The 24,719-nt window shown below is 40.1% G+C and overlaps 6 protein-coding genes across 11 annotated transcripts in view; 3 read left to right on the top strand and 3 right to left on the bottom strand.

Moving 5' to 3' along the window:
• The window catches only part of sik2b (salt-inducible kinase 2b), a 43,354-nt gene extending 42,050 nt beyond the window's left edge, over window positions 1-1,304 (bottom strand). For both annotated transcript variants that reach the window (XM_062419808.1, XM_062419809.1), the window contains exon 1: window positions 802-1,304. In XM_062419808.1, coding sequence (XP_062275792.1) covers window positions 802-939 — 138 coding nt within the window. In that variant the 5' untranslated portion in view covers window positions 940-1,304. The remainder of the gene's footprint in view (window positions 1-801) is intronic.
• Window positions 1,305-3,546: 2,242 nt separating this feature from the next.
• On the bottom strand, window positions 3,547-8,513 carry laynb (layilin b). Its single transcript, XM_062419262.1, has 7 exons — window positions 8,300-8,513; window positions 6,753-7,059; window positions 6,266-6,423; window positions 5,526-5,570; window positions 4,769-4,846; window positions 4,500-4,617; window positions 3,547-4,275 (listed from the first exon to the last, which is right to left on the bottom strand). The coding sequence occupies exons 1-7, from the start codon at window positions 8,370-8,372 to the stop codon at window positions 3,948-3,950; spliced, it is 1,107 nt and encodes a 368-aa protein (XP_062275246.1). The 5' UTR covers window positions 8,373-8,513; the 3' UTR covers window positions 3,547-3,947.
• A 4,696-nt stretch (window positions 8,514-13,209) lies between these two features.
• LOC133980714 (zona pellucida-like domain-containing protein 1) lies at window positions 13,210-15,934 on the top strand. Its single transcript, XM_062419494.1, has 10 exons — window positions 13,210-13,303; window positions 13,421-13,647; window positions 13,823-14,013; window positions 14,135-14,207; window positions 14,301-14,398; window positions 14,515-14,598; window positions 14,696-14,867; window positions 15,429-15,537; window positions 15,646-15,669; window positions 15,777-15,934. The coding sequence occupies exons 1-10, from the start codon at window positions 13,210-13,212 to the stop codon at window positions 15,932-15,934; spliced, it is 1,230 nt and encodes a 409-aa protein (XP_062275478.1).
• A 522-nt stretch (window positions 15,935-16,456) lies between these two features.
• Window positions 16,457-19,149, bottom strand: zgc:162608 (uncharacterized protein LOC100037332 homolog). 2 transcript variants are annotated; one of them, XM_062419490.1, is made up of 5 exons: window positions 19,013-19,149; window positions 18,110-18,195; window positions 17,881-17,939; window positions 17,703-17,796; window positions 16,457-17,575 (listed from the first exon to the last, which is right to left on the bottom strand). In XM_062419490.1, exons 3-5 carry the CDS (start codon window positions 17,927-17,929, stop codon window positions 16,717-16,719), a joined length of 1,002 nt encoding a protein of 333 aa, XP_062275474.1. In that variant the 5' UTR covers window positions 17,930-17,939; window positions 18,110-18,195; window positions 19,013-19,149; the 3' UTR covers window positions 16,457-16,716. The 2 variants fall into 2 exon arrangements, with proteins under 2 accessions (XP_062275474.1, XP_062275475.1); XM_062419491.1 differs by having other exon boundaries at window positions 18,110-18,191; window positions 19,013-19,073.
• Window positions 18,915-23,680, top strand: LOC133980711 (uncharacterized). The gene is made up of 7 exons (XM_062419489.1): window positions 18,915-19,194; window positions 20,618-20,712; window positions 21,158-21,381; window positions 21,923-22,084; window positions 22,796-22,975; window positions 23,297-23,417; window positions 23,518-23,680. The coding sequence occupies exons 1-7, from the start codon at window positions 19,001-19,003 to the stop codon at window positions 23,661-23,663; spliced, it is 1,122 nt and encodes a 373-aa protein (XP_062275473.1). The 5' UTR covers window positions 18,915-19,000; the 3' UTR covers window positions 23,664-23,680.
• The window catches only part of si:dkey-103g5.4 (uncharacterized), a 31,887-nt gene continuing 30,843 nt past the window's right edge, over window positions 23,676-24,719 (top strand). For all 4 annotated transcript variants that reach the window (XM_062419488.1, XM_062419485.1, XM_062419486.1 and 1 more), the window contains exons 1-2: window positions 23,676-23,967; window positions 24,092-24,254. In XM_062419488.1, coding sequence (XP_062275472.1) covers window positions 23,813-23,967; window positions 24,092-24,254 — 318 coding nt within the window. In that variant the 5' untranslated portion in view covers window positions 23,676-23,812. The remainder of the gene's footprint in view (window positions 23,968-24,091; window positions 24,255-24,719) is intronic.

Raw genomic sequence — 24,719 nt, 5'->3', positions numbered from 1 at the left:
ATAGAAAGACATGGTACTCAGTGGCACCGGTCAAGAAAGGCCCCTCTGCACGGCGCTGACACAAAACTATTGGTAAACTCAGACAAATCCGAGCCCTGTTCCCTCTCCGTGCTCATGCTGCTTTGCCTGCAAGCATGACATGTTTGTAATATCAAACCCTCTCCAAACTAAGCAAGGACCCCACAGCAATGCTGACGGATTGCTGTCTGCATACATGCGTGCAGGACACTTTGCTTTCCAATTACAGAGCCCTCTGGCTGGCGTATCCCCGCTCCTCGCAAAGCTCTCAGCTCACTGCTGGCACAAGAAACCACTAAATCACATCATTATTTGGATTACATAATGGGACAATTGGGATGTTTACACCAGCCTGGCTCTTGAGTTAGGTACACTGTGACACTGTCTGGGTTATTAGCAAAAAAAGAAAGAGTGCAGGTGTATTGATGCTGAAAGAAAAGCATGCATGTTTACAGTTTGTGTTTCCCAGCAGCACTGGTGGTCAAACCTCTTACTGGCAGTGATGCTGACTGAAGGGGGAGTCGGGGGGTGAGCTTGCAGGTAGTCAATGCTCTTCTACCTGCAGGATTCAAACACACCAGCTGTTGCTCAGACTGGAGCAGCAGCCAAGTGGCCGGGCAGTTACCTGATCCAAGTTTCTATTAGTGCACGATGTGGACAGCATTTCGGTATCTGCTCTGAATATCTGAAGTGTCAACTAGTGCATAAAAAGTTATGTAACTCAGCTGAACATTAGCTTTTCAGGCTAACTAGTTCACCGACACACACCACTCACTTACTCACCTCGGTCTTAGTTATGCGGTGTCGAGCCAGCTTTACCACCGCGAAATTGCCCTTTCCTAAAGTGCGCTCGATGTCGTAGAAGCCCACTCGGACCGGACCTCGGATCATCGGTTTTTGGACACTGTCAGCCATGACCATGCTGTTGTAAATGGGACTGTGAGTGGACGAGTAGGAGGTAGCCAGACGAGCAGAGGGACACACGAGGGGGGCTCACACAGGCAGGGCAGGCTACAGATAAAGACGAAAGGAAAACAAACCGCCCGCCGCCGCTGTCGCTCGAAGCGTGTCCATTAAAAATAGACAAAGTTGATTTTGTGTCGCCCTGCCAGCTTGAACGCCAATGTGGCGACACTCTCTCCGTCAGTGTGGCGATACGAAGCAGGCCATTTGCTGCGCCCGGGGGCTGTCACACCACGTTCTCCAATACAATACAGCGATAATATTTCAGCTCCAGGCACCTCTATCATCTAGAGAGCACACGAGTTGACTTGCAAAGAGGCATCATGTTCTCCGGTTGACGTGTATTGACGTCAAAGCCATAGGGGTATTTGTACAGGGGGCGGGGCAACGGAGCCGCTCCACACTTCAGTGCCAATTGGTTGCCAAGACAACCAGACCCACCTCTTACGTCAACCGGTAAAATTGCTATTCTGAAATCTGTTTGCTCGCCTGCCCTCCTTGATTGCACGCAGAGGTAACTTTGAAGTTTTGCCCTGCAGGTGTGTAATAAGCTTCGCTCGGCTTTTGAGCGAAATATGCAAGGAAAGGCGGTTAAATTCATCACAAAGCAGCCCTGAAACTGCGACTTTTACTTTGCACATAAATTGCTCTGCAAGAATGAATGGAAAATATTTTAAATAAAAATTATATTTTTAGATTTTTGATTATAACATGAAATAACACATTGCACTAAAACCAGTTTCAGTCATATAATCCAGATAATAATACAATGTGCATTACAAGTGGAAAAGTAATATAGAACATTATATAACGTAACATGCAGGACCTCTTGTGAAACCATGTGAAACCAGACATTTTATCAGCAACAAAGACACTTTGGTCAGCTACATAACAGCACCATCTGTTGGAAAACATAGAAAATTGAAACAAGGATTCCTTTTCAAATGCAGTTTAGTAGTATTTGTACTTCAGTATCAAGCAGTTTACATTCACACACACACAAACACACACACATGCACACACATAGACACTTCCCTTATACATACACTTAAATATATCCATAAAACTACATAAAGAATGGAAGCACAATCTTGCAACAAAACTTTATTTGGCTCCCCAAAATTTATGTCATGTTTGAAATACGGCACACGTTCACACCCAGCAGTTGTTCTCCGCAGCGTCTGCAGTGACAGTCTAATACAGAACAGGGGATCGCAAAGCGGGCAGGCAGAGCAGTGCTCCGAAGGCCTCCACTGTCACGCATAGACTTCCTGAATGTAAGAGTTCCAGATGTGCTTTTGGCATTTCCTGTCTAACATTCTCCAAGAACATACTCAGCCTCTCCTTACTGGGCTTGCTACATCTTTCCACGACACCAACCCAACAGCCCACTCACTACATATTCACAAAATATGCATGTATTTGAAGTCAGTAATGTACAGCAGAGATCATTTCACAAATTTATAAGACAGTTATATGATTTTACAAGCAAACATTGATGAATGAATCCATGACACATCCAAAACTGGTCCCTTCTAAAAAACAAAAACAAAAAAAAACACACTAAGTGGGAGTGTTCAGTTTCTCACACAGTCAGGTGGAGTCGGGAAAGCCCACAGCTTTTATGTTTACCGGGGTCACCACTGTTCTGTCATCAGTGTTTTGCATGTACTGTCCTGTTCCCTGACATCAGAGTCCAAACAGGAAGCCTTACGCAGGGCTGACACCGCTCTTTAGGTTTAGAGAAAAGGTCAGAATACTCCCGGAATATACATAGAGCTAACAGGATCTTTTTGTCCTTGTGTCTCGTAAAATCTGGTGACGTGACTGGAAAGTGGCTGAGTAGTTAAAGTTTGTATTGTTTACAAGATAAGTAACCTTGTGTGAGTTGTGCTTATAGCCAGGGTTAAATGTGCAATCCACCGTGCCAAATAGAGCAGCAGTGGTGCGCCGCCAAACTGACCTGATTTATTCCTGCATATTTTAGTTCATTAATACCTCTTTGCTGCCCAAACTGTAGTGCTGCTATGAAGTTACATCATTTGTAAGAAGTCATGGTTACAACTGGACAATAGAAAGCACTAGAATCAAGTCAAAAACATTTTTCTTACTTTAAGCCAGAGTTTATTAAGCTTGGGGTCAGGACCTGGTGCAGACAGGGTCAGAGGATTCCTTAAACTGTAATCTTGCTCTGTCCAACACTTTCTCAATAACTACTGGAGACGTTGCCATGAAATTTTGTCTAGATATTCAAGGTCCCTAGTGGATAAATCCTCCTGACTTTGATTATCCCATGACTTTTTCTCTAACAGAACCATGCGGTTGACATTTTGGGGTTTTAATAAAATATTTTGTTATGTTATTGGATGGATTGCTGTCATGTTCCTCTCGGGATTAACTGTATTGACTTTGGTTCCTCAACCTTTCATTTAGCACCACCAACAGGTCAAAAAATGACACTGCAATCAGCCTCAGCTATACTGTTCAATGATAATAAGCAAATGTTAGCATGCTAATACACTAAACTAAACTGGTTAACATTGTAAACCTTACACCACATTCTTACTTAATAATAAAATGTATTAAATAGATCTGAAATATATTATAATTTTTATATAATCCATCTAATGCCATGCTCAGATTCACATGACAACTTCAGAGCACTGTAAGTGGTGGTGTAAGAATTTTTGGGACCTAAATATGGGGTCACAGTTGACCAAAACTTGGGAAACCCTGCTATAAGCATTAATCTGACTTGCAGCTTTGCATGCTGGATGCTCAGGATGCAACACTGAAGATACACACAACCATATGTTAAGTCGTCCTGTAAAACATGAGTAACCAGTAGGGTGTAGAGGAAGAGAGGGGATGGAGAACATTGTGTTCTTCTGTCTAGCTTGGTCAAATTGTTAGCTGGTATGAGGGTATGAACACTCACAGAGTATCAACAGAGAGCATCAACAGTCTTATCCATAGATCTCATTTTCCACCCAACCAGTCTGACTGCGGCAGCGTCGGCTCTGAGTTCTGCAGGTCTCATAAATGTCATTGGTCACAAAGCCGCTCTCCCTGTCCGTGCATGACACATTCTCATAATCGTCACACTGGGAGTCCTGGGAAGGAGAGCATGAGTACTTTGTCATGATGTTTTCTTCCATGCTGTTGTCCAGAGCAGTGTGAGGCAGTTTGGTAATGTCACTAAAGGCGTAAGGTCCTTGTACGGGGCAAGGTGAAGCTGCTGTTGACATCCAGGGTTTGGGTCTGCCAGGATAACTTTCCGTTTCTGTCTTCCTCCTGCATGTGAACACAGTGGCATCATCACAGCATGGTTTAACAGGAAACACACTGCTTGTCAGTGACAACTTTGGCAAAACTACCACTTAAAAAAGAGGAAAAGAAGCACACGCAAGAAGTGCTGTGTACATATGGAATTTAAATTACTCTGCATCCATTAACATGTTTTATATTTGAATTAGAATAAATTACTAAACAACTTTGCTTTTATTTTCTGCTTTTACCTTTTAGCATGCTGTTTGTAGCAGAAGAAGCCAGCAGCTGCAAACAGTAGAAGCAGTACAGCAGGAATAGCTGCATAAAGGATGTAGGAAACATACAGGGTGTCGTCTGGGAGAGACACTGCTAAGAAAAAACATGTTACATGACAAAACAGCTTTTGTCATTGTTTGGGTTCAAACATTTTTGTGTCTCTTGAAACTTATAATAAATGACATTAACTCTACATATCAAGAAAAAAAATAGAGTAAAAGAAAGTGCTTTCTTTTCCTACCTGATGATTCAGGTAGCCTTATTTTTATCCTCTCGTCACTTTCTGTAGTTGAGAAAAAGTTTGGCCTCAGAGTTGGAACTGCAGCATTGAAAAATGGAAAAATGAATATCATCAGTAGAATATTAGAAAAAAATACTTACTTATTTACTACATACTTGATAAAACTTTGTTTAATTAACCAGTAATGATTTGAACTGAAGACTACAGAAATATGTGAGACTATCATCTAAAATTATAAAAGTATTACATTAATTACTAATTACATTAGTAACTAATTAATTCCATTCAAAGGGTTTGAATTTACTTATCAGCAGTTGATGTGATTACATGCATCTGTACGAAAATTAACAAAGTATAAACAAAGTATTTCAGGATTTATATGAATGCATAAACTATGAATACGCTATCGTCCACTTGTTTTTTTAAACAGAGGATAATGTCCTATAAAACGTCTTTACCTAATGGATATAAAGGTTGCAGGTCATCATACTGCACTGCTTGTGACCATTACTGTCTGAGTTTATCATGTAATATCATCTACCTTAATTCATTTTGCACACTAGACGTTTTCCTTTGCACGAATGGAAGCTGACATTGAAAGTAAGTGATAAAAAGTAGGGATGTGGTAAGTTTAGTCTCACTCTCCCTGATCAGTACAAACACATCTGCAGTTCTTTGTTATCTGTATCCCACAGAAACATCACGCATACAGTACATACAGTACTCGGGCATAGGGGTGATTGAGAGCATGCTGTACCTGCATGTGCTGTGTTCCCTTCCTCAGTAAATGCTGGTACATTTTCTGAAAAACACAATATAAAGCTATGAGTGAGTTGACCCAAATTCACCCTTTCAATGATATTACATACAGCACATTTTTGTAAAACAATGTAATCTGTTGGGCTTCTCCAAGCTATTGAAACAAGCTTAAATATGTAAACTCACATTCAAACACAGCTTTACATCTAAAATATAAATATAAGAAAGTCGAATATGATAAAGGTTCAATAGAAAATGTTCTAAATGTGATCTGACCTTGTAACCATTATCTAAGTACGAGCACAAATTATGCACATAAATTCAGTATTGGGTTGTTTCATAAGTGGGTGTTACAATGAGTAAAGATTATTTTGAAGTCCCTTAAAGGACTGCAAGTAAGTTCATATACAAACAGGTGAAGAAAAACAATTGAAGAATTGAGAAAAGGAATATTTAATGTATCAGGCATACCTTAAGCACAGGTAGATATTTATTTTTTAGGCTGTCAGACAGTAGAGGATTACAATAATCCAGGAAAATAACATGAAAATGGTGCATTAGTTGTGTAAAGTTAGCTGTGTGACAGCAGTGGCCACATTTGGAAATGGTCATCAGATGATAAAAAGCAGATTTTGTGGATTCAAGGACTGAACAAACCCCAGTATGGCAAATGTCAATAATTCCCAGCCCAGAACAGCCATGTACAACAACCACAGTGTCTGCAATCCACTGGCTCACCTTCTGGGTATTTGCAGACGTAGTTGTTCTTGGAGTTGCAGTTGTCGTCATTCCACTGGAAGAGGAAATGACCTTCTTCGTCAGGTGGTGCCAAGGGCTGGTGATACAGAACCGCACACATTTCCCCACCACATGACGGCTCATCCCAATGCCAGTTTCTACAGAAAATGGGATGCAAAAGTTTAGACTCTGATCACATTCAAAATGGAGAATTTACATTATAACATGCAAAGTTTTACTCTATATTTCAATGTGTCATTGTCCAACTCGTTGCAAATGGCTGCAGACATTCCATTACTCCCACACAAGCATCATTTAATCCAATAATATTTTCTGAGGCACAAGGGACTATGGCCTTTTTTCCAATGATATTTCCTTTTAAGTGTGCTGCTGTGTCCCTGGACATCCATTTTCAATGCTGAAGCAAAAACATTCTCACAGCACATTCAAGGACGTTATTTGATTGCAAATGTAAACAAAATGAGACCTGAACTTGGCCTTGCTTCCATCCAGCCAATAGTACTGAGAGGGGCAACCTGGGCTGGTGGTCCCTGCCCTGAAGCTCTTTGGGCTGCGGCGGAGCCCGATCCAGAAGTCTCCATCTCCAGACTGCAGCTGTTGTATGAACCTCTCTATCAGTCGCTGCTCGCTTTCTGTTTCGATGCTGAGCAACTCGCCTCCATCCAACCTGCAGGCCTGCCTGGCATCCTCAAAGGTCACCCTCCGCCTGATGTCCTGGATGTAGGACACCTTGTAGCAAGGGCGCTCTGTCCCACGCCGACAGATCCTCTGGCCTGGACAGCACATGAGGGAGGAAACAAGAAGATAACTGCAGGCTTTCGTGTTTTCTAAAGATTTACTGTGGTACCCACATGGTAGACAGACTAAACACAACCTACAGTAAAAGGTACTCTGGTGAAATTAGGAACCAGAATTTTCAGCATTGCTTTGACAAACTCTTCCCACATTTTTTGGCAATGTGGAAGTGAACTGTAGTATAAAACCTGTGCTTTTAAGGGGTGTATTGTGACAGACAGTGAACAATAACATTTTAAATGTGTGAATCAAACATGTTTGAAATATAGTGCTTTCCTGAAGTGCCACAATGACTAGCTTAATTACTGACTTAATTTTGTTAATTAAAGCTTTTCATATAGCACATGCCTTGTTTTTTTATGAAAAATATCAACTAATAAACAGACAGACAACAGTTTAAGCATTGATTACTACTAATTGACTACTTGTAACTCAGGTCATATCTATCTGTTGTGAACACGTGTGATATGAGTATGATTTTCCCTTTTTAGGAGAAAAATAAAATATACTTAATAATATGTTGCAGAGTTTTGTTTCTTTATTAATTACTCATCTGCAATCATCTGGTGACCCCTGGGATTGATCTCAGGGGCCCTTAAGGAGGCCCGGCCCCCAAAGTTTGGAACCACTGGATTAAATCATTAGTAATTACCAAATGAGCAAGCAACAAAAAAATGAGCATTTTCTCTTTCTCTGTGAATCTATTCAATTTTATTCATTACAGATTTTTGTAAAGTAGCCCTAATGCATGTTTATAGATTTGGACATCTGTTGCATAATGGCTAAGTGGAAGCACGAAATCAAGGCTGAATTGTCCATAATGTCATTAGTATGGATGCTGTTTTCATTCCAATTATTAGGGGACCTCCTGACTTCAATAACACTGCACTTCTGATGATATTTTCCACCACATCACGTGCTGCTGAGCTGCTCAGTTTGACTGCAGTCTTTTTATAATTAAAATGCACATCCAGTATTGCTTTAAGCTTCTTTAAAACGAGCCTGGTCGCAACTTTTTAAACGTCTTCAACCACTAAAAGGAAATATGATAATCATATTAAAGTTTTGATTGATGCGTGCAGCCTTTCTGTTTCAAAGTATGTTTTTAAAGTGTGTTTAAAGTGTTAAAGTCTTACCTTGCAAATTCAAACCTCAATATTGCAGCGTCTGAAAAGACTTTAAAACGGTTTTCTTTCCCCTCTCGAAGGAAATTCTTACCATTTATTTTAGAAGCGGATCCAGGGTGGAACAAAACGGCGATAACAGTGCCAAACAGCTTCATGAAATCCATCTCTACATGTTCACCCGAGTGTGCAGGACGATTACTATAAGATTCAATGTAAACTAGTTTGTTTGGAGAGGAACTTCAGACTGTCAAACCCGTGATAAACATGCAATAATAACAGAGACAGCGGTGCAGTCTGCCTTCTCAAAAAAGTGGCTCGACTAGTGAAGGCGTGCATATGGCGTCTGGCTGAGGGGAGAAAAAAAATCAGGAATGAGATTGTCCAGATTTTTTCCCCTTTTTTTTCTCTTTGCTTTTTTCTATTCTTTTTTTTTGCTTTGAAAATGACAAAGTTGTGTTGCTTTTCAAAGTCTCTTTTCCTTGTAGATGTAAAAAACATGGGTTGCAAATTTGTGTGTAGTAACATCCCCTTTACTGAATTAGTAAAGTCACATTTCACATAATGTCATTATAACGGAATGAATAGACTTCTTTGTGTATCATGCTTCCTATATTAAAATAAAGAATGGGTATCTCTCATTCACACACACACACACACACACACACACACACACACACACACACACACACACACACACACACACACACACACACACACACACACACACACACACACACACACAAACACAGGTTTGTTTAGGTCACTTTTGGGGTATTTACATAGACTTACATTCATTTCCTTGAGGCTTACCCTAACCTTAACCATCCAAAAATCTGCGCCTAACCAGTTGGGGACATGGCTTTTGTCACCAATTGCACAAGCCATCCCTAATCAACTGGTCTTATTGGTCTCTGTATTGTGTCCCTGAAAGTGACTTAAGTCACACACAGACACAGACACCCAGAGTGATTTAGTGGTGTCTGGGGACAAAATGAAGCGAGAAAACAGAAACAGGAGCAAGGTTGACTTAAAAAAAACTTAAATGGAGCATGTTAAAAGTATTCTTCATTCTTTCCTTTTTTTTGTCTTCTAAACATGCTGATCTGGTGTGATACAGCTATGTTTATTTACCACAGGTCTGATGTGGCTTGTGAGCCCTCCAAAAACTCCAATAAAGCAAAACATGCAACATGATGGAAAGGAAACTGAGAGCGGTGTGAAAACACCATGCAAAAACAGACACAGAGAGGGAGATACTGCAGGGAGAGTAGAAGAGGGAGAGAGTGAGAGAGAGGTTGCCCATGGAACAGGAAAGCATGCGGAGGAGGAAGAGGAAAGGATTTTTTTTCAGCACTATACTTCCTGTTCACTGCTTTAGTTTGGTCTCCAGGCGACTTTATTTCCAGAATAAGGCTGATTACGAAAGTCTGGAACAGTTAGATGGGTTATGCAAAACTAAAATAAATGATTTTATGCAGCTTTATCCAGCAAAATCATCAGACTGAAACTTTTCCCTTACAGACCGAGAGGCTGGAACAATAAATGGTGGCTGGCTTCAGTTATGGTTGAATCAAAGTACTGTTGTTATTGTCGTTGTTGTCTTAGAAAAGAATGTCATATCTGTTACACATATTTGTGTTCATGGGACTCAAATCAGTTATGATCCAATACACTAAAGCCATGGAAATAAAGCTGCTTTTCAGTGTCCCAGGGTCATGTTTATTGGGATTTAAATTAGCAATTTATCTGCTGTAGATTTTTGTTGTTCAAACTATAAAAGTGAAATCTTACAAGGGAGCCAAATGTTTTTGTCAGATGGCTTGATTTTCCTACTATTACATTAGAGGGATCACTGCAAATGTAAAGTTATTCTTAGCAGTCACCTTTATCCTATTACATTTCTATCCGAATGGGAATAGTCCCTTCCTGGATGACGATTTTCCCATGCACAAGGTCACTGAATGGTTTAATGAGTGTGAAAATGATGTGACTCATATACTAAAGCCTTTGCAGTCACCAGATATCGACCACCAATACGACATTTTGTTACCTAAAGTATCTCTAGGGCTTTGGTGGTAGAGATACGTTGTAAAAATGTAAATGTGGAGAAGCAGTCAGAGCAGATGACATACAGAGACACATATACGCTCATTATACAGCAGTCAGTCTAAACACCATGACCACCTGCAATTTATCCTCCTCTTGCATGATTTTTAACAACAGCTATCAACATATGACTTTGGAAGCAGAGTGATAAACAACAGCGCCTCTCTGTGGAGAGCTGACAGAGGACGGACAGTCACAGGCTGTATGTCTGTGTGTAGTTCTGTTGTCGCGCTATGTGGCTTCAGGCCATCTCTCTTTCTCTATTAGTGACACAAGCGTGTCCGTCGTGGAAATTTTGTTGTCAGATTGAGCTGTACTGGATGATTTTTCTTGTTTTGGTTTTTCAAGGCCTTATAGGTTGATTTGATTATCGGGTGATGCATGCTGAATGTTTGTCATGTGATGAAGAACTGTGACTGCGTGTTTCAAATGTTGCCTCTGTTGAGCTTTTTTTTCACATCCTCAGTGTGTTTATCGTCGGGCAACAAACTCAGGAATGTAATGTGAATTATTTACAGTTTTTCCAGGTTTCGGTGGAATAAATCATTTTGCAACTTGACTCATTAAAAAATGTACTTCTTATTCTGCTATTAAGCTTAATTTTAAGATCACCAACAGGCTGTGCAGGACAAAAAAACAACTACTGTATGACTTCATTCTTGTGTTTTTGTTTATTTCAGATTAATTGTTACATAACTGTATATTGGAATGAATGTCTATCAGTGTTTTCTGACAAAAAACAACTAAACAATGGCTGTTATTGTCCTGCCCGTTCATTGAGGGTGAAGTTGTGTCTCTTGGCTTCCACTCCTCAGCGCTGGTGAATCATGAGTCTGTTGGATGCAGACAACAACAAAGCAGTTGAGCTCTGTCTAATTTTGGCCAGGCGATGACACCAAACTACTCATGAAATAAGGCTATTGTGCAATGACACTAACTGATTATGTATTTTTAGCAACAGTTCAGGAATGAAACAGTAATTTATCATAAGAGCAAAAGCATGTACTGTAGTTACCATACACAGGTTACCCATTTACACCCTTAGGTCACATTAATTGCACTAATGATCTCCTTTACTGTACATGCCCACAGAGTACAGTAATACCCCCTCACAAGCTTCCCAGTGTATCCTCTTTCTTCCAAAACCACATCTGTATCCCTCCTGGGCCTTGTTTTCAGTGTTTTCTGATGTGATTGTATGTCAGTTCCCATTGTTGATCCTTGTGAAGGGAGTCTAAAGATTTACACTAATCATTATCAAAGTACACTGAGATAATAATCCTTGTAGCCTGGTCTATCAAACTTTAGCATCCTGATATTAGTTACTTTATGGTTGATTTCTATTCTTTTTTTTAATTCTATCCTAATTTGTTTATCTAACCCTCTTATGCCATTATATTTTTTTGTTATTTTCACATAAACAAATGCTCTTTCAAAACATTTACATGCCATAAACTATGTGTTATAAGCAGTGATTATTTCATGCATTGGTTATTTACGATCAGCCCTTGTACATTTTGTCTAGACATGCTTACATAATCTGCCATTATCAGAGACCCTACGGCCAGAAGGATTATAGGAAAATTGAGGAATGGAGAATGTGATTAGAGTGCAGAAGAATGGCCGATGAGTGGCTTTAGGAGGTTTATCATTGGATGCAGGTGAGGACAGAAAAAACTGTACAAGAGTGACGCATCTGTGGATAGTGTAACAAATGTCTCCTCTCACCATTCTTCATTCCAGCAACAATAGGGCTTCTTGGTCTCATCCATAACAGTTGTGGCCTATAGCTACAGATTACCTGCAATGTAAAACTGTAAATAAATGAGGAGAGGTTTGACAAAGGTTACTCCTGGTTGACTGTGTACTGTGTAGCTTGTGGCAAATGTGATCACATTACAAGCATTCTAGGTGTTTCATTCTCAAAATATGAATCTACTATTGAAGACAGTGAACCTCTACACACTTTTTTTTATATATATCTTTTAAAATATATCTAATTTGAGATTGAAAGGTTTGGAAAGCTTTGCAAAACATTTGTTTTTATTTGGATTAAATGGGTTTGCAGCCAAAATCTTCTTGCAAAGCTAATTATTGTCTATTTAAAAATGTAGTCCTTTGCCTAAAACAAAACATACTGTATCTACTAATAATTATGTATATTGCATCAATATTTAAACTTAATTTAGGCCATACCTTTCACCTCTAATCTGCAGTTATCATTTTTGATGAAGGCAAAACCTGAAACATCAGTTCTACTTAACCTGAGGGATCAGTGTCAAAGCCCACCAACACATTAATCTGCTGCTATCATGCCAGGAGCTGCTGCTGTCTTAATGAAAAGTCACGGTAGAAAGGTGGAGAAAGTGTGTGTGTGTGTGTGTGTGTGTGTGTGTGTGTGTGTGTGTGTGTGTGTGTGTGTGTGTGTGTGTGTGTGTGTGTGTGTGTGTGTGTGAGTATGCGTGTGCGTGTGCGTGTGCATGTGTGTGCAGGGGTCTAAAATTAGTTGAAGAGAGTCACACCTCTATGGTTTTAGGTGTCGTGAGGCTGTGTGAGACTATAAAAGCCTCTGTGACAAACACCTGCTCAGGTACCAACAAGGTAAGACCCTCCTCAGGTTGTCACGTAGGTCTTTTTTTGTTTGAAATGCATTCATTTGTGAATTATAATGTGAATTATGAATTGACTGAAATGTTATATATTCAGAGTTTAAACAAAATAAAATAACATTTGCAACACAATTTGACATCATACAAACTGCAGTCATGCAATTTTCCCCCCCAATTAATCACTTGCATCTTTATGTATTTTTCACAGATTGAACATCTTGCTATTGTTATTTTGTGTCCCTCCATCCCTTATATGACTGAACCAACTGAACTTCTTGCAGACAGGATGACTCTTTATCTTTGTCTCCCTCTGGTGATTGTGCTCCTGCAGCCTGCTCTATGTCTCTATAACTGCTCCTCTGAGTACCAGAGGACCCCAGGTTGGTTAACAACTATTTCGACTGAATCAGATCAGTTTAATATGAGTATTCTGCACAAACCATGCATACATCAGAAATATCCTTTAAGTTTCATTTGGTTGGTCTTTTTTTTCTCAGACAACTTGGACCTGTCAGTTGACTGTGGCACCAGTATAATCACACTGGAGGTCAACCTGTGCACTGCTCAGTGGGCAGGTTTCAACTCCACAGACCTGGCACTGAATGGGAACCACAACGACACAGATTGCCAGGGCTCCATCGACACCAGTGTGGACCCTCCAGTCATCCGTTACCAGCTCCCTGTTAACCACAGTCAGGATAACCCCTGTCGCCACTCCCTGCAGGTCAGAAAATATCTGGTAGAAGAGGTTAGATTGTGCTGAATTAGGGAGATATTTGGAAAAAATTGAAAAATTGGAACTGAAACTGAGCTTTAAATGAGAAACACTTTGTTGAAAGTTATTTGGCAACATAAGGGTCTTGTTATGATTTTCGCTAACTTTCACTGTTCTTGTTCAGATTGTGGATGAGAGGCCCGACCCCAATGGTCCCTTCAGCAGCTTCCTATCTATCCAGTCAGTTATCATCACAGGCAACATTGAAACCCCCAGATCTGACCAGGGTCTGATCAGCTACTCCACAGACCTCTACTATCACTTCTCCTGCCGCTACCCACTGGAGTACCTGATCAACAACACACAGATCGTGGCGTGAGTTACTGTAGAAATTATTTCTTTGTACCATGATTTAGGCAAGTTGTAAATGTATCACATTGCATTTTGACAGAAGCAACTCACTGAGTTTTTATTCTCTTTTCCATGATTCCTTTAGCTCTTCAGTCTCGGTGTCAAACAGCGATAATAATGGAACCTTCATTGATACACTGAAAATGAGTGTTTTTAATGTAAGTACAAGTTGCCATTTACAAGAGCTGCCTCAAACACACTTCAGAGCTATTTCTCTAGACTTATTTTACTCTGACATCTTATTGCTGCAGGACTCTGATTATGGCTATCCATTAGTCATACCTTCAGGAGGACTTGAGCTGCGATCAAGGATCTATGTGGAGGTGAAGGCTGTTAACCTGACAGGAAAGTAAGTATTTGGATGTGTGAATGCTCATAGTGAATTTGTTTATATGAAAACAAATACTGAGCACATTATATTCCTGTGGCAAACAGTAACTCAGTAGCCCAATGTCCTGTTTTCAGTTTCCATGTTCTGCTTGATCACTGCTTTGGGACTCCCACTGCTTACAACATGTCACACACTGAGAAGCACAACTTCTTCACTGGGTATGGTAGCCCACATTATTAATATAGCTTCATACTGTACGTACGTGCATTAAACAATTTGCCTCTTAAATATATGAATAACTCTGCTTTTCACTAGCTGTGCAGTGGACCAAAGGACAACTCTGACTAGCAATGGCCTTTCCAAGGTTGCCCGTTATAACTTTGAAGCCTTCCGCTTTGTTCAACACCGTGACCAAACAAAGTCTAGCATCTATCTGCATTGCATACTGAGACTCTGTGAGCCCAGCAAGTGTCAGGAGCTGTTGAACGTAAGTGGGAAAAGAACAAATTGCTTTGCTTTTAAGACATCAGGAACAGAAATTGCAGTGCAACTTTCAAAGGCATATCATGGCACTAATGTAAGGGCAAAGATCTGAATGATATAGTTTATGACCATGTATATAATGTAGCTGTTTTATGAATCCTTGGACGTAGAAATTTCCTGTGTTAAACAAACAACGGGACACTTTTAAAGCCACATAAAAAGACCAAAAACAAATATTTAGTCTTAATTTTGTAGTTAGTTAGTTAATTAGTTTATTGTTTTTAGGAAATGTGATGTCCTTATTACACAGCTGACAGTGGAGAGATGATAAGAAATGTGAGGAGAGAAATAGGAAATGACTGCAAGGTCTCCAGATTTTAACCAGGTTTTTGCCATTCATGGGCAACACCTTTAATGCCAAAGCCATGAAGACCCTTCTCTTCATGTGATTTATTTTTGATAAATGATTTATTACTTCTTAAACTAAAAGGTGTGTGTGAAAAAGCTGTTGTTATACATGATATAGTGTAGATCAAACTAAACTCATCTGGATCTTGTTTTTCAGGCTTGTAATACAGGAGGAAGCAGAAGAAAAAGATCTATCACTCCTTTTGGAGAGGAGAGCAGTGAATCTGCCACTGTTTCAGTTGGACCGCTGTACACTGCTAGACAAGGTTAGACCCACTTAAATAAAGTCTTTTAACTGGTCTCCTGTTATTTAAAAACTATGATCAAATATTGACTTCTTTACTTACTCTGTTTTTAATCTCTACCCACAACAGACAGGCCGCATGCAGCTGCTTACAGTGAGTATATTTTGATCAAGTTCATAAATCCAGAAATATATCCTAATGTCTTGAAGGTTATTTGACCTAAACCAAAATATCCATTTAACTCCCTCTATGTGCATCAGGTAATAATGTGACACCAGAGAAAGATGACATGAATGTGACGGGCTTAGTGGTGGGTGTTGTATTTGGCTCGGCTGCTGCTGTCCTGCTGGTTCTTGGTGGTTGGTTTGCCCTGAAGAAGTTTTATTGGATGGGAGGATTACCTCAGTCCTTCCACTGACAGCTTTACTGGAAAAATGCCTTCCCCTGGTAACCTTGTACCAAACTATGTGTTTATTGTGATTTTGTAACATCCGACAATGTCATGATTTTAAAAACTGAAGGTAGCTGTCAGGTAACCAACTAAATATATAGCCTTTTGTTTATATACATTATGTACTTGTATTGTCCGTCCAGTCAGTGTCACTATTCGGTTATGAAGGAACAGTCAAAACCTGAGCTATTAAAAAAATAAAAAATGTAAATGCAAAATATGTTTTTGTAAGTGTTTTGTAATATGTGAGCAAATTAGTATTTGTATTTTATGTTATTATTATTCATCCATTGATATTCCTACCAGTCTATGAGTGGCTTTAGGTATCTTGTATCTCAATTGCATTGCTTTAAATAGTTAAAACACATTATAATATGGTGTACATTAGTCAGACTTGCAGCTATATCTTGTACATGTTCAAAATAAAGCTTAAAATCAACTGTGTGTCATTCTGTGGTTAATATTATGTAATAAAAGAACAGCAACAGGTGATTTTTTCAATCTTCAAATGTTTTACTTTGAACAAGAAGCATCTTTATACACAACACAGTTAATACACTGACTCATTCACATACACAATGAAAGAAACACTTCAATCAAATCAATATATTCATAAATATGTACAGGCTACTTACTTTTTTCAGGAACATAAAACCAAATCCTGGACAACAATACTTCAAAAGAATAGTTTCAGTGGGACCATAATGGCGACTTTTCTGTCTTTTCTTTGAAATGCATATTTGTCTCTGTCACTGCACTGAATGCAGAATGTCCTGGATCAGAGCAGAGAGTTTGACTGAGAAATCCTCCTGCAAAGAGCCACCTAACTGTGTGGAGGAGGAAGAAGAGAGAAACAGGCTTGGGGCTTCCTGGACCTCCAGCTCACCTCCTTGCCCAACAAACAGCCTCTCCATCCGGGACTGAACCATCTGGCTCTGCAGAGCTGAATTTTGGCAGAAGCGCTCCATACTGGCTGTCACTTCAGGCTTCAGAGGCCTTGCAGTTTCTAGCAGAGCGGCAAGCTCCGCTTTGAAAGTCCCCACCCTATTCTGTGCCTCCACCCTTAGTGAGTTCACTTCCTGCCCCAACTTGGAGCTCATTTCCTGCCAGAGCTCTGACCTTGCTGCCTCTCCCTCACTAGCACTGATCTCTTTCAGATGTTCGATCACCCCAATGGATTTAGTCTGGAAGTCGCTAATAATGTCAGCCAGCTTAGAGCCGCTGTGCTCCAGGGTTTGGCCCATCCACTGAAAGGCTTCCTGGTAGTGAGCCGGACTGACCTCTGCCTGAGAATCGACTGTCTCCAGGCCCTGCAGATAGAGGCTCAGCTGCCCACACAGATCTTGTGTGTTGCTACTGAGAGAGCTCTGGAGCTGCTGGGTGAGGGGAGCCAAGCGTTCCCTCATGCTGGCCAGGGTGGAGCTGAGGTGAGCTGGAGATGGGGACAACCTCGCTCGCAGCTCAGCCAGCTCTTGGCGCAGACGGGCTCTTAGACGCTCCGACTCCATGTTGAGTTTGCGCTGCATCTCTTCTGCCACAGGGTTCTTGTTGAGATCATCTTCTTGATTGTACAGGCCATTGTCATCTATATGGTTTTTGTAGAGTGTGCTGTGCAATTAGAGACAAAAACACTCCTTTAGAGAGTATATCGACATTCAGGTATTTTACTTTGTGTTGAGTGTACACATGTAAATTTATCTCAGGTGGTTTAATGTACTTGATTTGAACCACTTACTGCAGATCTTTTGTGAGTTCTGTCTTGTCATGAGACTGATTTTCCTTTAAATCTGCCCAGGTTGCCTCCCTGGTGTTGCGGTGGAGTGGGTAACCTGCAGTAAAAGAAAACATGTATGAAAAAAGAGCAATTCACTGCAAAATAAAGATTCAATTAGTAATGGAGGAACAATGAATACCTGAAGTGGTCAAGAATGAGAGGGTGAAGATCACGACTTTTAGATGCATGTTTATCTTCCTGTGGAAGGACAGATGAGAAAATGTAACAAGAAATTTACATCACAATGAACCAATTCATGTATACTGAACATTTCCACAAATTATCTAATACATTCTACAACAGACATTCCCCTATAAATCTAAAACAAGACGTGGAGATCAATATGGGAAACAGTGGCTGGCCTTTACCTGAGGATCAGGGGTGTGCAGAGTGACTTCTCCGCTCATCTGACTTATAAAGGTCCTTGTTATCAGAGCGGCTGCCCAAACTCTGCCTGTGTCAACAGTCAACACGTGGAGGGTCACAATGACAGTAGAAAACAACATGCACACATATGCACACACACACTCATTATCACATTATCAGAGTGAGCACATGTTAATGACGCCAGCGTCCCTTGTTGAACCTTCATAAAACTTGCATTTGACGCAGCATGGATTTATGGAAATTATGTCCGTACAGATGCATCACTTTCAGGTCGAGTGATGAAGGCGAAAGTATTTTGATAGGCAGAATGATAAAAACAAGAAGGCTGCTATAATGTTGATATGGAAAGACTGCTGCCAACTCAACAACACTTGCTGCACTTTCTGCACTGCTTTTATTGAAAAGTGAAAACCTATTTTTCCTTTTTTAAATGAAAAAGTCCAAATGAGGTAGAAGTTTAATGGGGCTTCCCAAAAAGGTTCAACAAGTTCAATTTTGTGAATACAGAGTCAGATAAGAAATTTGGCTGAAAATATGGCTTTTTACGTCAAAGGCCCTATTTTCCAGGAAGTTGAATTATATGAATATTTACAGTGGGGTCCCTTGTTTGATCCACAGTGCTTGTAAGCATTACACAAGTGGGTTTTTATGTTTTGTATGTGTTAAATTGTGCAAGAATTCAGTTTTGGACCAGCTTTTAGAGCCTTGATTATCATGGCTTGCTTTGGATGTTTGAAAATCAAACGTTTACACATCAGTGTTTGTGCTGCTGGCCACGACAGAGCAGCTCAAAACAACCCAAGTAAACACTGCTGATTGTGCTAAACTCTGTGCTCTAGATTTTTTCCCTTTCCATAAACAAGGAATGACAGATGTCTACTTACAGGGCAACTTGGATGAGGTGCTTTTGCATTTCCCGTTCCATTATTGCTGATAATGTGGCTTCATATTTCCAAACTCCTGTCTATGATCTTATTAGTCTGTTTTGCGGCTGTGAATACGACGTGGAGGGTTATTCCACTGGTGACATGGATATGTGGGTGAAAGTTGAATCCTGTTCAGTTAGGTAAGTTACAAGTCGTCATTTGAGGATCATAGTCCATGCCTACCATGGAGAACTATGTAGGTTATTTCATTCAACCAAAGTCCAGCATTATTTCAATACAACAACAGTGTGGAGTGAGGAAAGCAGTAGTTACACGTACAGTTAAATGCTACAGTTAGCACACATTAACATATTATGTACACACACACACACACACACACACACACACACACACACACACACACACACACACACACACACACACACACACACACACACACACACACACACACACACACACACACACACACACACACACACAAATACACACAAATACACACAAATGCATATGCACACATGAAGGAATTTATACTTGTAGAAAAAGTTACAGTACATCTTGATGACTTACATTCATGATTATATATATACATAATTGTATCACTTTATAGACTTTACATAATAAAAAACTGGGACGGGCCTCCTTTTTCATTTAAATATGGAGCAAAGGGTAACAATGTTCCCCTTGGTTATTGTACACAGACATGCAGAGATTAGACTCACAGGAACTGTGTACAGGTCAAAGGTTTCCATGAAATCCTTTGACATGCATATATATATATATATATATATATATATTGCACTTCATTTACACTCCTTGAGTTTATTGATAAAAGAGACATTTCTTGATGCAAAATATCAGTCAGCTACAGACCGCAAAGACCTTAAACATAGTGTCACTTTCTACTGTTGCAATAAGTAAACATGGAGGAACAACCATAGTAATATTCAGTATACGTTTGTCAAATATTTTCTTTGCAAGTGAAGCTGGGAGTTGCAGCTGGCTTGCATAAAGCCAGATATATCTGAGCAGATGTCTGTTCTTGTGGTGTGAATCTGAATGTGAATTCAGCCACTGCTGTGACGCATTTACTTGTTCATAGACTCCTCTAAAGCAAAGCTGTGTTGACGTACGTTGGGAGCCAAATCATTAATCAGTTTCATGGTTGTAGTGAGAAGAACAAATACAGTAATGTGATCTGGCAGCACCAGGTAGCTGTACTCTCTGTCTTTTCTGTTGTGTTCAGTACCAGTCCCTCCACTGTCACTGTCACCTTACCTCACAGGCCTCATAAATCATTCAAAATGCTATTTAAAGTTATGCAGACTAACTAGCCCAATACTTACCTCCATCTACCAACAGACAGAAAAGGTCCTGCGTGCAGAACTGCAGCAGACAGGAGAGGTTTATCAAGGGAGTGAGTTAGCTACAACATCTTCATAACAATTTTCTTGGCTATGGCCAAAACAAGACAGGCAACCAAGAGATTATTTACAGATCCAGGATGAAGAATTAATAACTTTTTGCTGAGTAGTTCATGAGTCCTTTTCCTTAAAAGGTGGTAATATTAACAATGCTAAGAACAAGGAGATGTAAGAATTTCAGGTGTCTGTGGTGGCTGTTTGCTTGTGTGCTTCCCATTCTGGTTCATGGAAAAAACTTCAGCCGACATGTCCTGGAGAGGCCACCATGCCAGCCAGGTAGGCTATCCTGATACAAACTATGATTTTTGTTAGAATATTGCAAGAAATAAACAACAAATTCTGAAACATAACCACATTATCTGCTTATGGTGAATACATTTAGCCTCTTATTATATTGACTATGACTTTTACAATGAAGTAAACTGAATATTAGTGAAGTGAAAATAGTCAACAGATATAGTATATAAAGGTATGTACACATATTTAATCCTTTATTTATTTATCAACCACAAAAAACACACAAAGACTAAGTTTCGATAAAACAATAATAAGCAAACAAAAAGATGAATCAACAACAGCGAACACACTGGGGAAAATTATGAAATTCACCATGAGACCCTGTACTAAAATGTATTCTGTTTTTTCCTTAGATTACTATATTTAACCCAGAAAGATGTTAAAGCAAAAAAAAAAAGTCAGAACATATTATTGTTTCCATCAGGTTTCTACTGCCCACTGGGGAACTTTTCTCTAATCCCCTGTCCGAAGGGAAGCTATGGGCCAATTGTTGGTGGTGATTCCATGGACAGCTGTCTAAAGTGCCCTCCTCACCACTACTGTCCTAGACCAGGCATGTCAGCTCCTATGCCATGTGGCCCTGTTGCTCAGCAGCCACTGTCTGGCCAGGACACCTGCATCTGCTCAGGAGTGGGACAGACTTTTCAAGTGAGTAGTAGAACTGTAATTTCTCCAGTCTATGATTTGTTTTTGTGTGTGTCATTTTTTAGCCCTGAGATACAGCGGGCACACTAATAAAGCCATGAGAGAAGCTTCCTGACTCTCTCTCAGAAACCTTACACTGAACAATCTGTAGCTTCAAGTTGAAAGAGCTGCAGATCATGTTCCCTCACAGCAGGCTCATGTTTCCCTGTCTGTTGCAGCATGCATGAGTGTTGAACTCTTCATTCATCAACTTATAATAAGGAGAATGAGATTTTTTACCCTGACTCTTACCTAGGCATTGGCGTGAATGAATGAATAAAGAAAGGGACAATGGAAGAAGAGATGAAGGAATTAATAGGTAAACTAACAAATCAATATATAGATAGATAAATAGATTGTTTGTGTGTCTGGCTGTGTCAATGAATGAATGAATGACTAAAATTGCATCGTTACCTAATAGAATTAGGTAACAAACTGGCCAAACTGCGAACCTTGTATTGCATTATACAAGAAAATAATTTGAAACCTGTTGCCTCTCCTGCAGGCCAGTGATGGGTGGTGCCCCTGTACCCTTGGCTACCAACATACCAACAATGAAGATGCTTGTGTACAAAAACTGTACGATGTCTGCAGAAATGGAAATACACGTACACAGTATGGCGACTGTCTGGACAGACATCAGTGGTCACTTCATTGTAGGCAGCAGGTTAGACTTTGTGTAATCATACACACACACACACACACACACACACACACACACACACACACACACACACACACACACACACACACACACACACACACACACACACACACACACACAGATGCACACACTGAAAGTGGAGGCATTTCTGTCATAAAATGACACCACACAGGGATCTAGTTTCCCTTTCTGGCAGGAAACTCCTCCTGAAGATTGGTCTGAATGGTGCTTTAGGATTTTGAAAGAGGCACAACTCGAGTTGTAAACTATGATCTGTTTACAGAACTGACTCTACAATCATAGACAAGGCTAATGAGTACAACCTTGATGTCTTTGCCCTTTCCTCCATAAACAGGAGTTTATCTGGTACGCGCCTGTACAAGCCTCACTTAATATTTAACCATCAACTGCTTCCTGTGACTGTTGGCTAGGAAGGCCTTCACTGTTCTCTCCATGCAGTGTATTTTTTTTGTAACTGTCCTTCATAGTAGTCTTTGGCATGAATGACCCCTCACCTAGTTACACACCAAAACTGAACATAAGTTGAGAATGCTTGCAAATTTTAGATTATGTTAAAATGCAACCACTTAAAAATATACACAGGCAAAAGGTGGCCCAAGCAGAGAAGGAATAACACATATTTGCTTGCTTTGAAGTTAACTTTCAGTATAAAACTGAAACTACTGTAGCTTTACAGTAGTTACTTTCTTGCAGGTGTGCCAATCTGCAGAAGACTTTCAGGGTTATGATGGAGAGCTGGGTCTGTGTGTGTGCAAAGAGCCTCCTGGAAGAGCTGCATGTGGAGGTCTGTGCAGGAGCAGGCCTGCTACTGAATTGAATCTCAAGTGTCGATCCAGTGGAGAGATGCAACTGGTATGGAGCTATGACAGTCAGGTGAGCAAAGGCAGATGCGGATTTACCTTAACATATTCAGGCATACTGTAAAAGGAAAAGCACATGGGTCAATAAAAAATTGAAAACTGTATCTGATAAGTTCTCTCTCTACTCATGATATACACACCCCTAAATACAGTATTTCCATTGAAACTGTCTGAAAATAAACATGTAGTGAGTGCAGCTTGAGCTATACTACCTCAGACAATGCATGCAAAACCTTCTTACAATGTCTTGCACAGACGGTGAATGCTTATAAGATAAGTGTCTCTTGTACTTCAGTGACCTCTTAAGGCAAACGCTGTTATTGTGTCTGTGCAGGTGTCGGGCGTCTCCAGCAGCATGATAGAGACAGTTTTTAAACAGTGGGACTCCCAAGGGACTCTTCTGTGCAACAGCCATCTGAACTCCACACGTCCTGTCTACATTGTTCAGACAACAGGTGGAGGCAGACATCCCTTATTGTCCTGCACTTGATTTTCTTTGTGACTCCCTGCCTCTCTCATGTCTTCCTTTCTCTCCTTCTATCTCTCACCTCGCAGAGGCAGGCTTCCGTGGCCTCCTCAGTGGCATCCCAAAGGAACTTCAGCAACTGTTTTCTGTCACCAAAAAGCAGGACACTCAGAGCTCAGCTGGTTTGTTGCAACAAAACAATAACTTCTTATCAAGTGATATTATTATACTATAATTATAACGAATACATGATAAACTTTAGATGAAAAATAGTCAATACTTGATACAATCATTACAATCATCTTCACTGTTGTTTAAGAACAAGATTCTGACATTCTGTGGGAGTTCCCTAAAGTTGAAAATATAAGCCATGGAGGCACAGAAATGAATTCACGCAGCAGGAGCAGGAACAAGAGCGATATCAAGGAAGAAGGTAGAGAGACGGGTGCGACTGGAGTTGTGAACCCAACAACATGTCTCCATTTGGGTGACGTTATATTGTTCACTGTCAATGCACGTCACTATCCTCAGTATGATATGTAAGTCAGCTGCTGGGTGTACAAGCTTTTCATGTATATTTTTTTATTTTAATTTGCTAGACTGTGTCTCTATGTATTGACATGCTGTGCATTTAATCCTTAATCTTTGCTTCATGTTGTTCAGTGACAACCTGTACAACACAAACAGTGATTTTGACTGGGGTGCGTTCCGACAACTAAAAGAGGAGCTGACTCTGTCTTGGACACCTCCCAGCTTCTTTTCAGTGGTGTTTAACCAGCCTGGAGTGTATGTTCTTACACTGAGCAGCCATCAGCACAAACACTTGGTAACTACATGTTCACATAAAATAAGAATTAAAGCTGTTAAGCCTATTATTGTAATATATTGTAATATTTTTGTAATAGAAATTGATAAACAGACTGTAATGTGAAATTTGTTGCTAAAAGCTCTAAAAACCCATAGTACGCTACCTGCTCAGCACCAAACATCCGACAGACACGGTTAGCAACTAGCTATGAAGTGAGGGGAGTGAATATTGAACATGTGCCAGAGTGGACACAACACAACTCCAAATCAGTGCTTTTTGTCTGCTGGATGTGGAAATATAATTTTTATTATATTACTAATAATAATAATATATCATTCATCATATATTTATCGTATGACATGTCAGTCTTTTCTTTACAACTTGCTGGTAATGCTGGATGTGTGAAATGTTGTGTTTTGCACCTCAGAGCTCCTGTAGATGTGAAACAATAATCAATGTATCAATCAAACTGACCTCTACTAC

Source organism: Scomber scombrus, chromosome 5 (genome assembly GCF_963691925.1).
Source record: "Scomber scombrus chromosome 5, fScoSco1.1, whole genome shotgun sequence".
Classification (NCBI taxonomy): domain Eukaryota; kingdom Metazoa; phylum Chordata; class Actinopteri; order Scombriformes; family Scombridae; genus Scomber; species Scomber scombrus.
Note: the sequence above shows the minus strand (reverse complement) of the source record. Positions and strands in the feature narration are given on the sequence as shown.